Raw genomic sequence first — 19518 nt, forward strand, 5'->3', positions numbered from 1 at the left:
AAAAGACAATACCATAGAAAGCAGGCGTGGGAGATGCTACAGTTGCCACGCATTTTGGAAGCGACTACTCACTGAAGTAAAGACTGTTCTTCTTGATCTTCTACCTATCTGTTGATTGACTGTACTGGTAGGCCACTGCACTTAAGTGCCAAGCTGTCTTTTTATTTACTTGTTTGAGGCTAACTCTAATTGTTCAGTCTTTATGTGACCTTACAGGCTTCATGTTTCTCATCCTTTAGCACTGGGGAAATTCTCAGAAACAACAAGATCAAATTTATCCTTGCAGTTATTCAGGGGAGAGTAGATACACAGAAATAACTGCCTGTTTGGGGAAATGATTGTCAATCTCTGGCCAAAACCACCGATGGATTTGGATCTCACTGCTTGGAACCACTTAAGGCCATACAACCTGGAGACCTCAGAAATAGGGAGGATTTTGAAACCAAAGTGGGGGGTCTGGGTGTCATACCCCTGAAACATTTGAGTTTCAGAGACTTTTCCTGTGTTCTGTTGACTTTTAAGGAATGAAAATAACAAAATAATAATTATTGCGGCATCATTTTGTGTTAAATACTTTTAGTTTGGTAAAGTTTTTGGGATAGGGTTAGGTTCTCTGCTGCTGCTGGTACTCCAGGAGCGTGCCAGGAGGAGGGAAGGACGCCAGGTTATAGGCACCAACAGCTGGAAGTCCTTCCTGGACCACACACCCCTGAGTCTTGGATGCCTAAGCCAGACGGTAGACAACTGGTAGACAGCTGGGTACCCCACTGTGATGGAGGAGAGCAAGCCAAGCCCCCCAAATCCCAGGGGCATCCCTCAAACCCCCAGCTAGAAAAGTCCCATTACGCACTTGTATTGTGGTCAGCTGTGTACGACTCATGTGAGCCCAATGGGCACTCTTCTCCGGCCCCAGATGGTCGGAGAAGGAGGGGGCAAGCGCCAAAAGGAAGGAAACAGTAGACTTTGAGAGTCATAGGGCTTATACACGCTACACAGTGCCAAAAACAGGTTGTGATAACGAAAAGGAAAAAAAAGGTGTGGAAATCTGTCATAAATCCGGAAAAATATGGGAGAATTGTGACCCGTGGAGGAAACCAGAAGAGGACTATGAAAAACAGGAAGTCTTGGCAAGTATGACTTAAAATTGGTGTGATGAGGGGCAGATTTAGACCACACACATCTTACACTCCAAAATAAAGTAAAGTAAATTTCATATTTGGTTTAGTTGTTCAGAGGTACGAGCCACAGAACTGTCGCTGTGCTATTGTGTCATGCCCCTATTAAAAGCCTTACCAGGTCTCTGTAGTGGGTAGAGCTGGAGCACTGCTGAGTGACGCCCATACAGAAACAGGACAGGCAGCCATCTTTGTTCTGCGGGCTGAGATGGAAGGTTCCAGCCTTGCAGCTGGAGCAAGACGGGCCTTCAACGTTCATCTGCAGCACAGTATCAAGAAAAGGAGATAGAAGACTACCAGTCAATCTCAGTCTTTCTTAGAAGTGGGAACAATGATACAAAAGATATTAACAACAGCCAGAAGGTTGGTTTGTTTGATCACCTTGCAGCGGCACACACCACCACTGCAGCCTTCACTTCCTCTCTGGTCACAGTTATAGCAGTTACCTGTAACAGGACGGCAAGGCAGACAGTTACAGTATGTACCAGCTCTCTATTGAAAGACATGAAGGTGACCTTTACAACGTTTTCTTAGATAAAGAACAAACCAGAAGATGGAACCACAGACATATATATGTAGACTGTCAATCCGTTGCAGCAATACATTAACATCGCCGGCATATTGGAGAGAGCAAGACTTGTCTGTCAACAAATGTAATCTGGGGAGTAGCATTACTCCTGGATAAAAAGCGCTATAATATCATGAGCCACTTCCACTGACTGGGGTGTTATAGAGTCTGATGGCTGTGGGGACAAAGGATCTGCTAAAGCGTTCGGTCCTGCAATGCAAGGAAATAATCTGATCACTGCGGCTGCTTCTCTGTTCTGCCGTGATTTTGAGGAGAGGGTGGCTGTAGTTCCTGAGGATGGCCCGCACCTTTCTCCATGTGCGTCTCTCCACTACAATCCCCATTGAATCCAAGCTCTTGATAAGCACTGAACCCGCCCTCTTAATTAGCTTGTCCAGCCGTTTCTTGTTCTTGTCCATCATGCTACCTCTCCAGCAGACTACAGCGTACAAGACTGCACTTGCCACCACCAAGATTATCAAACAGACAATGGATTGTAGTTGTTTGTTTGACTGCCAGCGTTAGGTAGGTAGCTAGCGTGCTAACGTAAGCGAACCTTCATATTCCCAGGATCGTGCCTGGGTTCAGACAGGAACCAATCTAAATGCACATTATGTTATATAAACACGTCTTCTTACTGTGGCCTTTCTAAAATGAGCAGTGGGGAAAGTTACTATATTCTGTTATCATCAAGGAGTTGATAAGCAGGCAGTGTTCGCTTGCTAGCTTGCACACTAGCTGGTTGAAAAGTTGTCTACTTCCACATTATTTTATATAGGGACCTCCTCAAGTATTAACCAGGAAAAGAAAGCCAAATCCATGCATGACGAACTTGAGTTTACACAATTCCTTGTGACGATGAATTATTTTACACCACATAAGTAATTCAGTTCATCTAGCTTAATACATTCTCCTCTATAGACCCTTTTACCGTTAGCAAACAATATGATGTTTTTGGTGGGCTGAGCTTAGCTGGAGGCAAAACAATTCTCCGCAGACATTAGCTAACTCTAGCTAGCAAGTTCTATGGCTTGTTTTGGGCAATGGAGGAAGATGATGCGAGTAGTGTGTTCAGAAATAATCGTTCTGAGTGCCGGAGCGCCATGACTCCGTCTATCTTGGCACCCAATAACACAACAAGAAGACATTTTAAGACTCCTATGTAGCCTTCAGGCCTGTGGTGACGAGTCGTGTTTTGCCTCCAGCTAATGAAACAACGTCATTGTGACATCGGACCTAAAAGGGTCTAGCAGTGATTATAGCCCAAAATATCAAGATTCTACATAACTGGAGACCATTTCTGTCCTATACCATCAGCGTTGCCAGGTGTACGATAATTATCGTATTTGTACGATAATTTGGCCCTCTGTACGATGTACGATCAATAATCCCAAAAAAGGCCAAAAGTACGATCATTTGACCATTTCATGAATGTGTGGTTGTAATCAATATGCCCGAGTTTTTTTGTGAGCCCTGAAGGCATCTGTTCCCATGTGACATGTTTCCAGCCAATCGCACTTTGCTTAGCGTGAGATACGGGTGACGTTTGTCTCTGAACAATGAGCACGATTGGCTGAATGGTCAGGTGTACCCGCCCCACGAGGCGCTAGGACCCGTCAGGAAGTCGAGCGAAAATGAGATTCAAAACAGAAGAAGAAGAAGAGGAAAAACAGAAGCAAGGAAAATGGAAAAAAGTAACCCAAAAAAGTAAACACTAGAGTGACTGCCTATAGCGCATCAGTAGGATTGTTATTGAGTGACTGCCTATAGCGCATCAGTAGGATTGTTATTTTGGTTATGACGGATGTACGATAATTTCCTTCAAAATACGATAATTTTGAGTCTCTGGTACGATAATCCTACTTTTCCCACCTGCCAACGTTGTACACCATATAAATTATTGCAATCGGTTCAGAAATATAAACTTTATAGTGCTTTCTATCCAGAAAAACTGCAGCTCCTCTACTTGCATTTGTTAACTGGCAAGTCTTGCACTCTCCAATATGGTGACAGTATTGAGGTACGATCCAGTGACCAATGTGGCATCTATGTTTCTGTTTCTATGGATGGAACAATATCTGTCATGTTCCTGAATCACAACACAGTACGCACCATTGAGTTCGTTGTTATTGTTGCCAACAGTACATCTCTGTCCAAGCTGTGGGTTGCCAGTGTATCCCGGGGCACATCTGAAATAAAAATAGACAATGTGATTGAGTAAATATTTCCAGTGAAGGAGGATACAAGTTTTAACCCAAAGAACAATGAGACAGGAAGCTGGGAAGTCTGCAAGAGGTGATACATTTGATGAGTCGTGTCCTTTGGGGAGTCTTCTTGACCTGAGCCAAACCTCAACCACCAACAAAGGACTGAGTCATTCAGACGAGGGACACGCAAACTATCTTGTTGTTCCATCCAGTCGGTACACATATCTGCACCAAGGACTCATCTTAAATTCACACCCAGATTTTTCCCTGAATACAAGCTGTTCTCCCAGTGAAGAAGATAATGAAATATTGCTTGGAGATGGATGAAGCACAGCCGCTGCTAAAACATTCAACATGTCTCAGATGTTGATTCCATCTCTCATATAAGGGTGGTACAGCCAAAACTGAGGAACACCTTTACACAGGAACATTAACAGAGGAAATATCACCAGATTTCAAGGAAATGTTGTAAATAAAAGCTTCATACAGAACTGGACAGGAACTGGAACAGAGCAAAGCAGATGTAAGTAGAGAAAGTACTGATAAAGAGAGGCGTAGAAGAAGCTGCTAAAGAGGAAAGTTATTTCTAATATTGTGACACAGCAAAGCAACACGCCATCAACCCAAGCAAACAACGCCACTGCCACCAGAGCAAAGGCTTATCCAACCACAGATCTGTGCAGGGTGCCCTGAGGACGGCTGCTATCAGTCTTACCTCACCTGTCCTCTGGCAGCTCCGCCGGTCAACAGCCAACAAGAGGACTTCCATGCTATGAACTTGCTTTGGGGAAACTGTATTCAAACTAACTCCTGAGACGTACAGTAGTTTCTAAGGCGTGGTTATATCAGTCCTTCCAGTCAGTGTTGTTTTATAGATTTAAATAAAAGGGTAATTCTGATTACATTGGGAAACAGAAAATATAAGAATATAGATACGATTATGGGAAGCTGACAAAAGGCTATAAGGAATGGTCATACAGCTCATGACAAACACAACATGACAAACTGGTCTCATAACATATAGAAATGAAACTAAACAATTTCACACACTAGTTATACTTAGATATGATCTTGAAAACTGGGTCCATGCATTCCTTACATTTTTCTACATGCTGATGATTTGAAAGATTTTCAGTAATAGTTGGTCTATTACTGAAAATCTTTCAAATCATACAGAATGGTCCCGCTAGTGGGATTATTGGGTGTGAGGCATACAATGCTTTGGTCTTGACAACTACTGAACACACTGCCATGAAACTGACTACAAATATTCACGGTCCCCAGATGATGAGTTCAGTTGCTTTCAGCAGCATCAGTCCTTTCTTCTAGTGTCACCATTGGGCAAAACTATCATCAGGTACATACGAAATATAAAAATGTAATGTACCATTTGCATTAAAATGTCACGCTCCACAGAGGATGATCCCCTTCCACTCTGGCCTCACCATGAGTTTTCTGGTCTCATAACACTTATGTCAAATGATATCAACATTTACATGATATATTTGACTTCTGTAGAATAACTTTCCACACAAGAATTCCAAAATAAAGGGCTGGATTTCCATGACATCAACCGTGGGAATTCTTTGTAGCCAAAGGATTAGGTCTTATTGCTTTGCTGAACTCATGACCTTTCATCTACATCAGTCCATAATGTTTATTTTTGTCATCAAGATTCCTTATAACTTCACTGGCAAAATGCCATGAAATTGGTTGTTCACGTTCATGCTCTCAAGAGATTTAATCCATCACAAAGAGTCTGCAGCCATGCGAGCAGTTCTATCTGTGATGCTATTCTTGGGCACAGCTGTGCTTTGTGCTAAATGCTAATATACTCACAATAGCAATGCTAACATGCTGATGTTTAGCGGGTAAAATTTAAGGCTAAGGCTGTAAACCAAAGTATTGGACAAAATACATTTTGACCTGCTGTTGGCCGAGTCCTGGATCAGGTCAGGTACCCACAGGTGACCCCAAAAAACAAGATGATTCACAAGTGGTATTTTGTTTGTTTTCCTTATCCACTGTGAGGGTCCAACAACAAAGGGATGTCATATCCTGTAAAGCCCTCTGAGGCAGATTGTGATTTGTGATATTGTTCTTTATAAATAAAATTGAACTGAATTGAAATTGAATTTTAATTTTATTTCTGGGTGCTAGGGATGCACCGATCCGATATCTGGATCGAATATTGGCCCCGATATCATCAAAATAGTTGGATCAGGTATCGGAAAATGCAACATATACCTGAGGCGATCCTTTCTCTTTAAATCTATTGTGACGCGAGTTACGTCATACGTCATGGAGCGAAGGAGAGAATCTGCTGTCACACAATTGTTTATTTTTGTTAAAAATAAATAGTTCATCATTGCATTAATCTGTTTCATGTTGTTTCATTTTATCTTAGGAAAGAACTGTGTAGTCATCAATGCCTGATGCCTCTAGTCTTTTCTGTTTTACATGTAAAGGTATATAGCTTTTTACATCAACCATGGTATTGGATCGGTATCGGGTATCGGCTGATACTCAAAGCCACAGTATCGGGATCGGTATCGAAACTGAAAAAGCTGGATCGGTGCATCTCTACTGGGTGCGGTTCTGGGTAAAACAAAAAACATGTGGGTCGGACCACAGATGTTGGATCATAAATATAAAAAAATGAAAATAATATTAATAATTTATTTAATGTTTTACCGTTTTAATCCTCTAACAGCTGACTTTGTGTGTTTGCTCTGTCTTATGCACCAGCTGGAGTATGAGAGCCATTTCAATCAGGTACATATAAACTAACAGGCATGCTAACTGTGGACATGTGCTGCTCAATAAGCAAAACAAATCCCAAAAATGTACTTCCTGAATTACCTTTATTTGAAAATACATTATGTTAGTTTCACATGTATGAAATGGCAAAAACAGATCACTTTGAAAGTGCTGGCTAACCAAATTATCTGAGCAGCGCATGGTTATTATATTTGCGGTTTAGACAGATTTGTGATTTTAGGTCAGGTTGCTGATCTCTTGTCGATTAGTGTAACTAATTGGTCATATATGTGAATGGTGGGACAGGTGTGGTACTGCACGTTGTGGTGCCGGGGCGAGTCTTGTGTAGGACTCTGGCTGGTGTTGCTAAGTGAAAAGCAGGGGAGTCACCAAAATCATTAGAATTCATCCTCTGGGGACCATAAATATCTGTAAAAAAATGTGTGGCCTCTTTTATGGTCCAGTCGCTCATATCAATACATGAAATTATTATTGTAGCACGTACGGCCACTAGCAGTATATTAGATTTTTGTTGTTGTTTGTTATGTACAGGTTCTTTATCCTTAAAATTTAACATTTTAACTAATCTTCTTACGACAACAATAAAAAAATAAAAATAAAAATGTAAAACATGTTGGGGCTCTTTGATTAAAACATTCAGTACAGAACACATACTACAAGCAATTAGTCCTAAAACCACAGGGTGACATCGAGGTATTTCCTGACACCAACACATGATTGGAAAAGCCAATTAAAGCATACCTTTGTGGATACAGGATATGAGATGATGGGCATGATGTTTTCAAAATAATCTAACCAAGGTTTGGGGTTGATAACTTGTAAAACTTGAGGTAGTCTGGCCATAACACAATGGACAAAGGTATACACACAAGAGGTACTAATGCTAAGCTAACTCTTCATAGCAGGATTTTGTGCAATAGTTCAGATTATAATAACATATACCTTAAAAGCCAATAATATCAAAATCATAACACCACATCAGGATGGCATTCAACATCTGGAAAGTCCCTCTAAAGAAACACAGTGTCATAAAATCAGTCCCTTCATAATGTTCCATTGACGCAGTTGCAGTAATAGACATAAATATCAGGATTAGAGTCTGGAGATATAAAAACAATGGAAACAAAATACAGCACTTTATTCTCTAGTCATCAGGGATAATTCTGATAGGAATGGCCAGCCTTCCCAGGACAACATGAAGAGAACCGTCTTGATGCTTTTGATGCTTTGCAGACTTGTAATTTCCTTGTAAGAGCTGCAGTAGGTCCAAAACACCAGCATGTGAGTTTGTCTTCTTTCTCTTCTGCTGGGGTTTTTTAGTTACTTCTTTTGCAGTAGTAGCCTTGGTTTTAGGGGGAGCTGATTTCTTTTTCACTGTTATGCTCGACCTTTTCGCAGTCGTAGCCTTAAGTTTAGCAGGAGTCGTTCTTTTTACTAGTGCGTTAGACTTCTTCTTTGCAATAGTAACCTTTGTTTTGGCAGTAGTTGTCGTTTTTACTGTTGTCTTTGACTTCTTCTTCGCGGTAGTAGCCTTTATTTTTGCAGGAGTCATCCTTTTTACTGTTGTCTTAGACTTCTTTGCAGTGGTGGGCTTTATTCTAGCAGGAGTCGTTGTCTTTACTGTTGTGTTAGATTTCTTCTTTGCAGTAGTAGCCTTGGTAGGTTTTGTGGTTGTAAGCGTGTTCTTTGACGAAGTCTTTGTACCATTAGAGACCAGCTTATAGGAGTTGTCCTTATGTGCCTTTGACAATTTCTTTGAATCGCCTTCTGAAGTCTTTTCGCCCTCCTGGACCTCCTCTGAAACTGGAGCATCAGATCTAAATGCCTTGTCACGTCCATTGTTTTTTGATGAATCCTTTTTACCAGACTGGTCAGGCTTTGGTTTGTGAGATGGTGGCTCCAGTTGAAATTTAGTAATGGCTTCTTGTTTTAGTTTTGTTTGGTTTGGCTGTGGAACACGTTTGGCTGTCACAGCGGACCTCCTACCTTCAGGCCTTTTTGTGATTGTAGATGTTGATGTTGAAGTGTTCCTAGGTTTAGTCAGGGGGGTCTTTAACTTTGCTGACCTTGTTGAGACTTGACTTCTGGATGACCTGGTGACTGTGTTTTTTACTGGTGCATCGGTGGGTGAGGGTTTGAGTTTTCTCACTCTTTGACGAACAGATGTGGACTTGTTCACGGGGAGGCCTGGGGTCGGTATGCTTTTGGGCACTGTGGCTCTACTGGTGAATGGCGCCTCTGTGGGTATAATTCTGACTGGAGGCCGAGGCGTTGAGTACAATGGGAGTTCGAGGACGGTGGTTAGTGAAGGCGGAACCCTCCTCTCTTGTGGCGAGCGGGAGACGTGTCTAGTACGTTTCATCTTGTTCATCTCCTGAGCCAGGGCGGTGAAGCCATCAATCAGGATCTCCAACCTTCCCTCTAGTCGGCTCAAACGGCTGTCCATGTCTATGTAGCTCTTCTCCAGCTCACTAATCTTCTTGTTCTTCTCCCAAGCTGACTGCAGAGTGAGGAGCTCCTTCAGCTGGGTGCCGAGTTGACTCTGCTGGTCCCCCAAACTGTGAATACTCTCCTTCATGTCAAGCGTGTTGCTCTCCAGCATGCTGAGACGCTGGTTGAAGGTATTCAGGTGAAGCCGGAGTAGCTTCTGGAAGCTGGCGTGTCTGCTCTCTGGGCTGGGTGTGAAGCGTGGCGGGAGTCTGGGTGCTGATCTGTTAGGGGTGACTGAGACAATGCCCACCTCGACTGCTGGAGGGGACCGAGTCGTGCGATGGTGGGCTGCAGTAGACAGTAAAGACCTTGTAGGGATGATGGTTGTCTCCATGGTTTCACCATCATCTCCGCTGCCGTATAGCTCTATCTCTTTCTCCCAGCTGAAATTGAACACTGGTTCAGCTCCACATCCCACAGGTAGGAGGCCATCTATGTGCTTGTCCAGGAAAGGGTCCCCACAACTGTCTGCAGATGGCTTCTCTTCTCTTAATGTCAAAACAGCAGAGTCAGGTATGATGCAGGCAGAGACGTTCAGATAATAAATGATTCATAAATTGCGTCTTTCACCCAAGTCACCTCGTCATCTTTGCCCTCGGGGCGGCAAAGATTGATCAGCCAGACAGGAGTCCTCATAAATGCCATGTCTACATTTATGTTGTAGAGACCCAGAAAATATATTTGGTCTGTGCACAGACAGAAATCACATGAGCCAACACCTTAAAATTTCGCTACCAGCAAAGCGCAAAGCTGAAGCAGAAAGCAACCTCTGAGAAGACTTTTAAAGGTGAAGCAAAGGACAGAGGAAAGCAAAAGTGAGATCTACAGCCATCAAAACTAAAGGTTTCCTCAGGACATACAGCACTTTTTATTTGTCTTTCGGCAAATTTCTTTTCCACAAACAATAAAATCTGAGTGATGACATACTCAGTACCACCAAAGGCCCCTTATCCTATAACAAGGATATATTATTCTACTGCAGCAGGAGTGACCTTACATTTTGAAAATCAATAAATCCAATAAAAACAATAGCCACCAGCAGATCTAGAAAAACAGCACACAGTACAAAACTTCAGAATGGGTGGCACCAATTTGCCTCTCCCATCCCTCCACTGACACCACTCAGTGACAACTGCCGGGAAAAAACAAGAGAGATGCGAACCACAGACATGCTTATATCCCTTTCCTGTGATGAAACCGCTGGGTGCGACTGCCAGCCCCTGCTAACCTTGCTGCCGGCCAGCCCAGTAACCCAAAACACTGAGCTGCCTCCAGACGACCATGACAGGAAGAAAGAGAGGAAAAGGAAAAGCAGAAAGAAAAGGAGGGGGGCTTACCTTTCACAGCGCCTGCCAGTATATCCAGGGGGACAATTATCACATGTCGGCTGACCGTCAGACTCCAGATAACAGGTTGGGGAGAATCTGTGCCAACAGAGGGCACACCACGAGGAAGCTCTTATTGGCAGTAATCATATTATTTCATGTACACTGTGACCTTTTTTTATTACAGGACATTTGAGTTGTTTCTGCTCTCGCATTGCACTGTTTACTTTGCCTAATCCAGCATTAAACAGAATAATTAACAGTAATCTACACTGACTGAATATATCTGACACAAGTTGAACAGACTTTAAGACATAAACTCACTGGTTGCTGGAAGAGGTTCCAGGACAGGGGCAGGGCTGGCAGGCCTGAGCACCGCCTGTTACCGGGTTTCCATAAAAACCAGGCTGACAGCGCTCACACCTTGGCCCGGCGGTGTTGTGGAGACATTGCTGTTGGTCAGGACACACACAAATAAAGAAGACGTGAAATCCGTGGAACAGCTGAATATACAGTACTTGAGAGTGATGGTGTGTTTCCACATGTTGGGATTTGCCAAGAAACCATTAGTGCATTCCACTGCACAGATCAAAGCAGCTTCTATGCTGGCAGAGAACTGAGAGAGAGGGGAAGAAGAAGAAGGGTGGCATAAAACCTACCAGACACCTGCCGGTCTCTGAGTCACAGCTGCTGGCGTGACCGTTGCAGTCGCACCTCTCGCAAGTGCCGAGGTAAAGGCCAGAGCTGGTACGAGTGTAACCTTCATCACACTCCTGCAATGACATGGAAAAACACCTCAGGTTAGAGACAAGTGATGACAAAGAGGAAGACATCTTTGTTCCACTGCAGCGGGGAGACACACTGCAATTATCAACTATAATGGAAAGAAGTTTACTGTGCTATTATTAACAAGCTTAGGCTTGTGATCCCCTTTCTATTTTCAAATCAAACTAAAATATAGCTGCAAGCAGTGATTCCAGGGTTCAAGCCAGCATGGACCGTCAAAGGTTGGAAGCTACAGAGGATCAACACCTTTGACAGTTTACAACACCAACATCAAAGAAACTAACAAGTTTTATAATCATCGGACAGTGAACTACGTGAATCTGCCAAGTAGGACATGCTCCTGGATCAACATCCAATGTCGCATTCCAGGACCAACATTGCAATCAACCAATCACAGCCCTGTGACATCATCAGCGTGCTGCTACTGTGCTTCTTTCAAAACTCCTTTTTTCTTCTTCAGTTTTCCATTTTGAAGCCAATACAATTGAACAGAAGCTACTGCAGGGTTAGCAAGTAAGCTTGCTAACTAGGCTCGCTATGCTAATAAGTAAACTTGTAGACAGACTAGAATATTAGCAAGTTAGTTTGCTTAGTAGATAGGCTATGTTAACAAATAAGCATTTAACACATTTCCCTCCTTTTTCCTATGTTGATCCTAAATAAATAATCACATTACTCCAGGACCATCATCATCATCATCACGCTGATTCTGGATTATGCTGACATAAACAACAATATTCTAGTCTACCGGCAAGCTTACTTGTTAACATAGCCTACCTAGTTAGCAAGCTCACTCGCTAATATTCTAGTCTACCGGCAAGCTCACTTGTTAGCATAGTCTACCTACTGAGCAAGCTAACTTGCTAATAGTCTATTGACAAGTTTACTTGTAAGCACAGCCAACTTAGCTAGTAAGCAAAGTCGCTAATATTATGGTTTATTGGCAAGCTTACTTGTTAGCGTAGCCTACCTATTTACTAAGCTAACTTGCCAATATTCTAGTCTTCCGGCAAGCTTACTTGTTGGCATAGCCTACCTATTTAGAAAGCTCACTCGCTAATATTATAGTCTATTGACAAGTTTATTTGTAAGCATAGCCAACCTAGTTAGTAAGCGAAGTCGTTAATATTATGGTTTATTGGCAAGCTTACTTGTTTGCATAACCTACCTATTTACTGAGCTAACTCGCTAATATTCTAGTCTACCGGCAAGCTTACTTGTTGGCATAGCCTACCTACTTAGCAAGCTAACTCGCTAATATTCCAGTTGATCGGCAAGCTTACTTGTTAGCATAGCCTACCTACTTAGCAAGCTAACTCGCTAATATTCCAGTTTATTGGCAAACTTACTTGTTAGCATAGGCTACCTACTAAGCAAGCTAACTTGCTAATATTCTAGTTTATTGGCAAGCTTACTTGTAAGCATAGCCTACCAAGTTAGCATGCTAACACGGTAACCCTGCAGTAGCTTCTAAGGTTTTTGTTCCGTGTTACTGAGGATTTTGTTCAATTGTATTAACTTCAAAACGGAAAACCAGCTTAGCTCTTTGTGCTTCTTTTGATATAAGCACAGGAACAGCCCACTGATGATGATGACTGGTTGACTGCAACGTTGGTCCTGGAATGCGATGGGATGTTGATCCAGGAGCATGTCCTACTTGGAAAAACCATGTCATCCATCAGACAGTCCAAATCTGTACCAGGCCATACTCTTCTTTGGCAATACCTTCACCCTCACATGCAAAAACATTTTGTGAATATGCTTCACTAGCTTAATAAAAAATATCCAGTGTGTTTGGTGATGATTGAAGTGACTGTCATTGATTTATGGTCAAATTTTGTGCAAGGCCAATGCATTTGTTTGGTACTGGCAGTGCCTCCTACAGAACAATTCTAAATCAATTTTACACACTGGGTTTAACACTGTTATGAAACACATCCTGTGAGTTTTGCAATGACTGAACAAGTTTGCAGGTATGGTACCTGGCAAGAAGGTCCTCTGTATCCCTGTGGACAGGCGCACTCCTCCACCTCCACAGCACGTTCATTACCAGTGGAGTGAGGAACAGCGACGTCCATCTTGATGTCGGAGATACTGTTTAACACAAAAAAAACACACAATTAGTAATAATATTTGTGTTTTTAAGCGCAGTGCTCTTGGATTCATCTTCAGGTATGTGAATGAGCTGTGCAGTGACAGAGGAAGCTCCCACTGTACCTGCTCTCAGCCATGTTGTCTGCGTAGGTGGCCCTGACCATGAAGACAGTCACATCCGCCAGGGCCATCAGCAGGTGCTCACGAGTACACGGCTGCCCATCAGCGCGACGCCATGCAGACTATCAGCCAGAGAGATGAAGAATGCACAAAAGAGAAAAGTTATCTACCAGTATCGTGTGAGGATTCAGATCTCGCTACACAATACTCCCCCGTGAACACTGATACACACCTCTCTGAAGGTCACGGTGACAGTTTGTGGGACACGTGGGAGAGCCTTAGTCTGAGAGTAGTGCTCCAGGAAGATGCCGTTGCCCTGGAGAACCACATCTGGCTGACCGTCGATCACCAGTGAGCGCTGGGACGGTTCAAAGCGCACTGTGTAGCGAAGCTCCCCGCCATAGGCCGTCACCTGGTAGCAACATGGTGAAAAAAGAAGCTCATCTCAACGATACTGAATGGTGGAAAGGTATTTCACCCCTATGATGGTGTGTGTGTGTGTGTGTGTGTGTGTGTGTGTGGGGGGGGGGGGGGGTCACAAGATACCCATCACTGTGAATTCAAGCCAAAGGTTCAAAGGAGGCTCGCTGTGTGGATAAGTGCAGCCTTTTCACTTGACAACATGTTGAGGCATGACTGAGTGGGACGGAAGGGGCAGAGACATCTAGCCTCACTAACACTTCACAGGTTTTTCCTGTGAAGTCTGCTTTGTTGTTTTTCCTCTCACCTTATCTCCTCTGAAGCTCTCAGGCAGGACCCAGTAGTAGATGTCGTTGGGGACGCTGGAGAATGAGCGGTAGACGACTTCAGAGGAGCCCCTCTGGGAGATGCCTTCAGAGATAGTTTTAGTGTTGGCACTGTTGGCGAGGGAGAAGAGCTGCCCGTTCACCCCTCCTCGCACCTGAGAGACAAACAATTTGTCTGCATGAGATGTGAACTGAGATTTACAACACGATGACTGTTTGCAGACTGCATCTCACCTAGGGCTGGGTTAAAATAAATCATTCAACAGTTTCAAATCAATCTTCATTTGAATGATCAGATATTAATTCATGAAATCTGAGATCTTTTAATATGTGCCTTTTTCCATGGATGCATGAAACTTTAAATGGCAAGTCGATCTACTTTTTTTCGTGTTTCTCAAATTGAAACTTCCCAAAAGCGGTGATGTAGGATACAGCGCTGATGCCCTCCCTTCTCTTAAACCCGACACACGCTGTTCGCTGACAGTATAAACATGAGAAATGAGCAAAGTGCTAGCTTGGAAGATTAAGACTCAAAGTAACACTGCATTTGTGCTGTATAAACACATTTATATATCCATAGTGTATTACCTACAGTGGATAGTAATTGGCACACTCCCAATTTAGACAAGCAGGCAGGAGTACCAGGGCACAAACGCTAAGCAACACCTTGTGTTCTGCAAGGTAAATATGCTCTTTCTGTCAAAGGAGTTATGGAGAGGGGCAGCAGCAGCATAACATATTTTAGCCACTTAAAAAAGGACCACCTAAAAAACATCCACATCAGTTTAAGTGTACGCTATATTCAGATTAGTTTACTGCTTTACATTGCAGTCGGACGGCCCTTCCTGACAGGGAAATGAAGCTGTTATGTCGCCCTTTTCAAAGCCACCACAGTTCATTGACTAAAAGACTAATTTTACCTCACAGTACACAGGAGTTGCTGGTCTACCCCTGCCTCGATCGCTTAGTTTGTTTGTTATTTTGTGACTTTGGAAACTGAAAAAACGTGGTGGCCACAACAGTACATGAGTTTATATGCAGCAACAACCTCATGCAGAAATCTACAGCACGTAATGTGGAAAAAAAGTCTTTGGAAGAGATTGGGAAAATAACATTTTAAAGCTAAAACAAACAGACTAAACTTTGAAGTTTTGTATGTGAATGTAAAAGGAACACTAAAGGGAAGCTACAGAATGATATAAAAACCTCAAAAAAATTAAAAATATGAACCCGCCCTTTAACCCGTTAATCTCTTGAGAATTAAAGTCTGAATTATTGCAGATTATAGTACTGATAAGCTCCAAGTTACAAGTTCTTTTGGTGTTATTTACGATCAAGCTGCAGCCTCTCCTCTGCTCTCTGTGTGTTGGATCTGCAGCTGCTCCTCCACATAAACATATGGACACTGCGATTTACAGCAATACAAAATTGGTATTGTACCTAAAATATCCCTGATTGAATCGACATTAAATTGCAATGGGACCTTGCAAACCTCAATCAAACTGGTTCAGGAAATTAGTGGTAATACCGAGTCCTAATCTCACCATGTAGTATCTGAAAGGATTTGCTGATACAGCACAACAACTGCACAAACACATCATCAAACTCTGACACCAAAAATATTTCACACTTTCCTTCACAATCCGTCACTCAGTAACCCACCTGATCTCTATTCCAAGTGGAGCTGGCACACTGTTTGGACACGCCCATACAGAAACAACGTAGACAGCCCTCAGGGTTGGTCTCTGATAGGTGGAAGAATCCAGGCTTACACTCGTCACACACAGCGCCTGCCACGTTGTTCTGCACACACAAACAAACCCATGCACATATGTAATCCATCTGCCTGTCAAACTCATTTCTTTCATTGACAAAAAAGAAAAGAGTACGACACGTCAGCCTCATAAAACACAACTTAACAACATATTTCACCATAAATGGTCATAATATAATCCTAATATCACTCAGCAGTTTGCCACACTGCATTTATACCTTGCAGCTGCACGGCCTGCTGCTGGAGCTCAGAGTTCCTCTGTTATCACACTTGCCTGGGCTTTCTGCAGGGGAGAGAGAAATGGAAAGAAGATGACATATGGGGTGGAAAGTGCACCTGGGAGTGTTCCAGCAGTTCTGCATACCTGAGCCATGACCACATACTACTGCCTACTGTAACATCACAACCATGGTAATCATTACACAGACCTCCCCGTGGTCATCTCGCTAGATGGTAAAACAATCCAGGTACAGCTTCTGTCGATTTCATGCCTTCAAATGAGAATTTCAAAAATGTCGGTGCAATTTGTTGAACATATACTCACGGTTAAGGACACATTTTCCATTAGGCAGGAGAGGGTTACCCTGGTAACCAGGAGCACACCTGAAATAAAGAAAAAATAAATAAAAGATATGATTTAATGTGATAAAATTCTACATGACATTTATCAAAAGATATTTTAAAGTATGTAAAAATACAAACTAATTTATAAATATTTTGTTCAACATGGTTTTAACACATAAAAGTAAAAAAAAAAAAAATCTGGCAAAAAGCTGGAAGGACATCTACATTTTCTCATTCACTGAGAAATTCTAGATCTGGCCTGCGCCCCGCCCACTACCGCAGCTTGAGATATGTTTCGCTTTCTCCAGCGCTGGCACGGAGCTACCGAGGCTATTAAATGAAGGCTGGGACACGCTCTCTGACCCACTGGGAGCTGTGGGGTATGACACATGTGCAGGGTAACTGGAGTTGCCATGTTGGAGGGTTACAGCAGACAATGCTAGAAAAAAGAGATGGTGCTCTTTGGGTGCACTAGGCATGCCAGAACTTTTTGGGTATGTTTGAATGGTTGGCCGCCGATATACAATTGAAGAGTTTTAAATGGAGCGCGAAGGACCTTTTCCATAGTTGCAGAACTGTAATTCTCACCCATATCTTTATTTTTCATTATATATCAATATATTCCGACCCAAGGCCGACTACGGATGCCTCAGTGAAACCAATCAATCATCCCCATGTTCTATGATAGTGTGCCAGCTATTGAGTCTATCAATAAGTGCAGACCAGAGTATACTGCACACCCCAATGATATGATGCAATATGACACCGTGACTTCTCCTGTTTTTAACCTCCTTAGGCACTACTAGGGTTAAACCAGTGACTGGTGATAGAGGAGTGTGCATCAAGAAGGCTAGCATTAGCATTAGAAGAAACATCAGTTTGAGCCTCAGTCAGAACTAGACTCAGATGTGGAGTCTGTTTTGCACCAAAATCAGCATCTAGCAGACGGAATGCTAAGTGTAGTTTGCATCTTCTATTTGTATATGTTGTTTGTTAGCTTGTAACTGGCAGTGGATGACACAGCATTCATGGTTGTGAAACATGCAATAAAATCTGCTACGATGGGATTTTTGGTAGTTAGTGGAAGGATGTTTCAGGGTCCGGTTAACATCCAACAACTGCTCCATGCCATGTTTTCTGTCCAAACTTTCACAAGGCTAATGCTAACTCTGGACTGACAGGTCCGCTCTGCACTGGAGGTTTGAGATTTCTTTGCCGGTGTTGTGTTGAAGTCAGTTCTCCTGTCCGTATGTATGTCCGTATTAGACAGCGATTTGATTGCATATTAGTGATGTACCAAATCTAGCTGCCCAGCATATATTTGAATCTCAGATTTTAGGGAAGTGTACAGACATTGCCCCCTTCAGCAGAGAAATGTGAAAACATCTCTCTAGTAACAAACTTTGCACAGATACAAAACAGTATAGTGAAGGTCAGACATTTTATGGGACATAAACATAAGAAAAACTAATTTTGAGTGGAGAGGGTCTCAAACATATTGCTGCCATCTTCAAACTATCAGTATTCATACTGTGACCTAAAGGCACAGTATGAATATCAGTTTCCTCACTTTTCACAGCGTCTTCCTGTGTAGCCGGGCCTGCAGGCGTCACATGTTGGCTGCTGGTCAACATCCAGGAAGCAGGTGTCAGAAAACCTACAAAGCCCAGCGAAACAGCCACAGATTAAAATCTACAACAGTGGGTTAATGATTAGCATGTTGAATGGATGAAACAGTGAATGAGCTCAGCTCTGGGAAATATAAAAGCGCAGGGTGAAACCTTGTATTCCCGCTGATGCATTGTGTGTGCTATGTGGGTGTGAATGAGTCTGCTCCTATTTGTACAGTAGATGTGTGTGTGGTCTGGGTGGATGTGTGACCTTACCGCCGTGAGGTCTCATAGTATGGGCAGGGGCAGGGCTTGCAGTCATCTGGGCGACCTCTGCTCGGGTCACCAAAGTAGCCTGGGCGACACTTGTCACACTGAGGGCCCTCTGTGTTGTGCTGGCAGCTCTGTGGCAGGGAGAACACACTGGTGATTCTCTTACAGGGATGCCTCTCAAAATAGGAAGGAATAGTTTAACATTTTGGGGAATACACTTATTAGCTTTCTTGCTGAGGATCAGGGTCGCACGATATGAGACAAATATGCGACAATGTTAAATATCTGGATAATGATATTAATAATAAATAGATATTAAAGCATATTGAGTTCTGCTTTTAGTATGATGCTGAAATAAAACAAATTCTTATTTATTTTAACACAAATTTAACATTCTTTTATGCACTTTAATGAACATTTCACTAAACACAAAAGGCACCACTAAAAAACTAGGTACTGCAAATATGAAGCCAGGAGTTGATTAGCTTAGCATAAAGACTGGAAACGGGGTAACAGCTAACCTTTAAAAAAATCTGGTGCTGGTGGCCTAGATTTTTTTTCAATCTTTGGAGAGCTTACACCTGTTTCCAGCCTTTGTTCTGAGATAAGCTAATTGCCTGCTGGCTGTGGCTCAAGAGTAAACTTCCAGGACTGAAAAATGAAGCCAACGCAGAGGTGCCAAAAACTGCAGTTCCTCTAATGGCCACTTGAGGCTGGCTCCAAGAGTGAGTCAATCCTAACAGACCCCTGTGTTAAAATGCCCAACTTTACTGCAGAAATAAACATGTTTACAACCTCGTACAACAGGTTTGGTCTCTTTGGCTAATTTCTGCATTCGTGACAACTATGCAGGGGATAACTTTTTCTATAACTCACAGGTCTACTTTATATTAAGGCTTAATGTTTTGCATTTTTAAAGGCTTGGTTGCTTTAAGTGACAGGTGAGTGCCATCTATTGGCAAGTTGCTACCATCGTGACAACGTTGGTTAGGTAACTTAATCAAT

General features: G+C 42.7%; 1 protein-coding gene across 2 annotated transcripts in view; it reads right to left on the reverse strand.

Moving 5' to 3' along the window:
* hspg2 (heparan sulfate proteoglycan 2) overlaps positions 1 to 19518 on the reverse strand; it is a 166327-nt gene that overhangs the window by 64080 nt on the left and 82729 nt on the right. For both annotated transcript variants that reach the window (XM_050064829.1, XM_050064830.1), the window contains exons 18-32: positions 18517 to 18644; positions 18201 to 18287; positions 16611 to 16669; positions 16285 to 16349; positions 15955 to 16095; positions 14274 to 14447; positions 13779 to 13958; positions 13550 to 13668; positions 13315 to 13426; positions 11206 to 11319; positions 10871 to 10998; positions 10559 to 10645; positions 3856 to 3932; positions 1557 to 1621; positions 1294 to 1434 (exon numbers count right to left, since the gene is read on the reverse strand). In XM_050064829.1, the coding sequence (XP_049920786.1) occupies positions 1294 to 1434; positions 1557 to 1621; positions 3856 to 3932; positions 10559 to 10645; positions 10871 to 10998; positions 11206 to 11319; positions 13315 to 13426; positions 13550 to 13668; positions 13779 to 13958; positions 14274 to 14447; positions 15955 to 16095; positions 16285 to 16349; positions 16611 to 16669; positions 18201 to 18287; positions 18517 to 18644 (1677 nt within the window). The remainder of the gene's footprint in view (positions 1 to 1293; positions 1435 to 1556; positions 1622 to 3855; positions 3933 to 10558; positions 10646 to 10870; positions 10999 to 11205; positions 11320 to 13314; positions 13427 to 13549; positions 13669 to 13778; positions 13959 to 14273; positions 14448 to 15954; positions 16096 to 16284; positions 16350 to 16610; positions 16670 to 18200; positions 18288 to 18516; positions 18645 to 19518) is intronic.

Source organism: Epinephelus moara, chromosome 16 (genome assembly GCF_006386435.1).
Source record: "Epinephelus moara isolate mb chromosome 16, YSFRI_EMoa_1.0, whole genome shotgun sequence".
In the NCBI taxonomy this organism is placed as follows: domain Eukaryota; kingdom Metazoa; phylum Chordata; class Actinopteri; order Perciformes; family Serranidae; genus Epinephelus; species Epinephelus moara.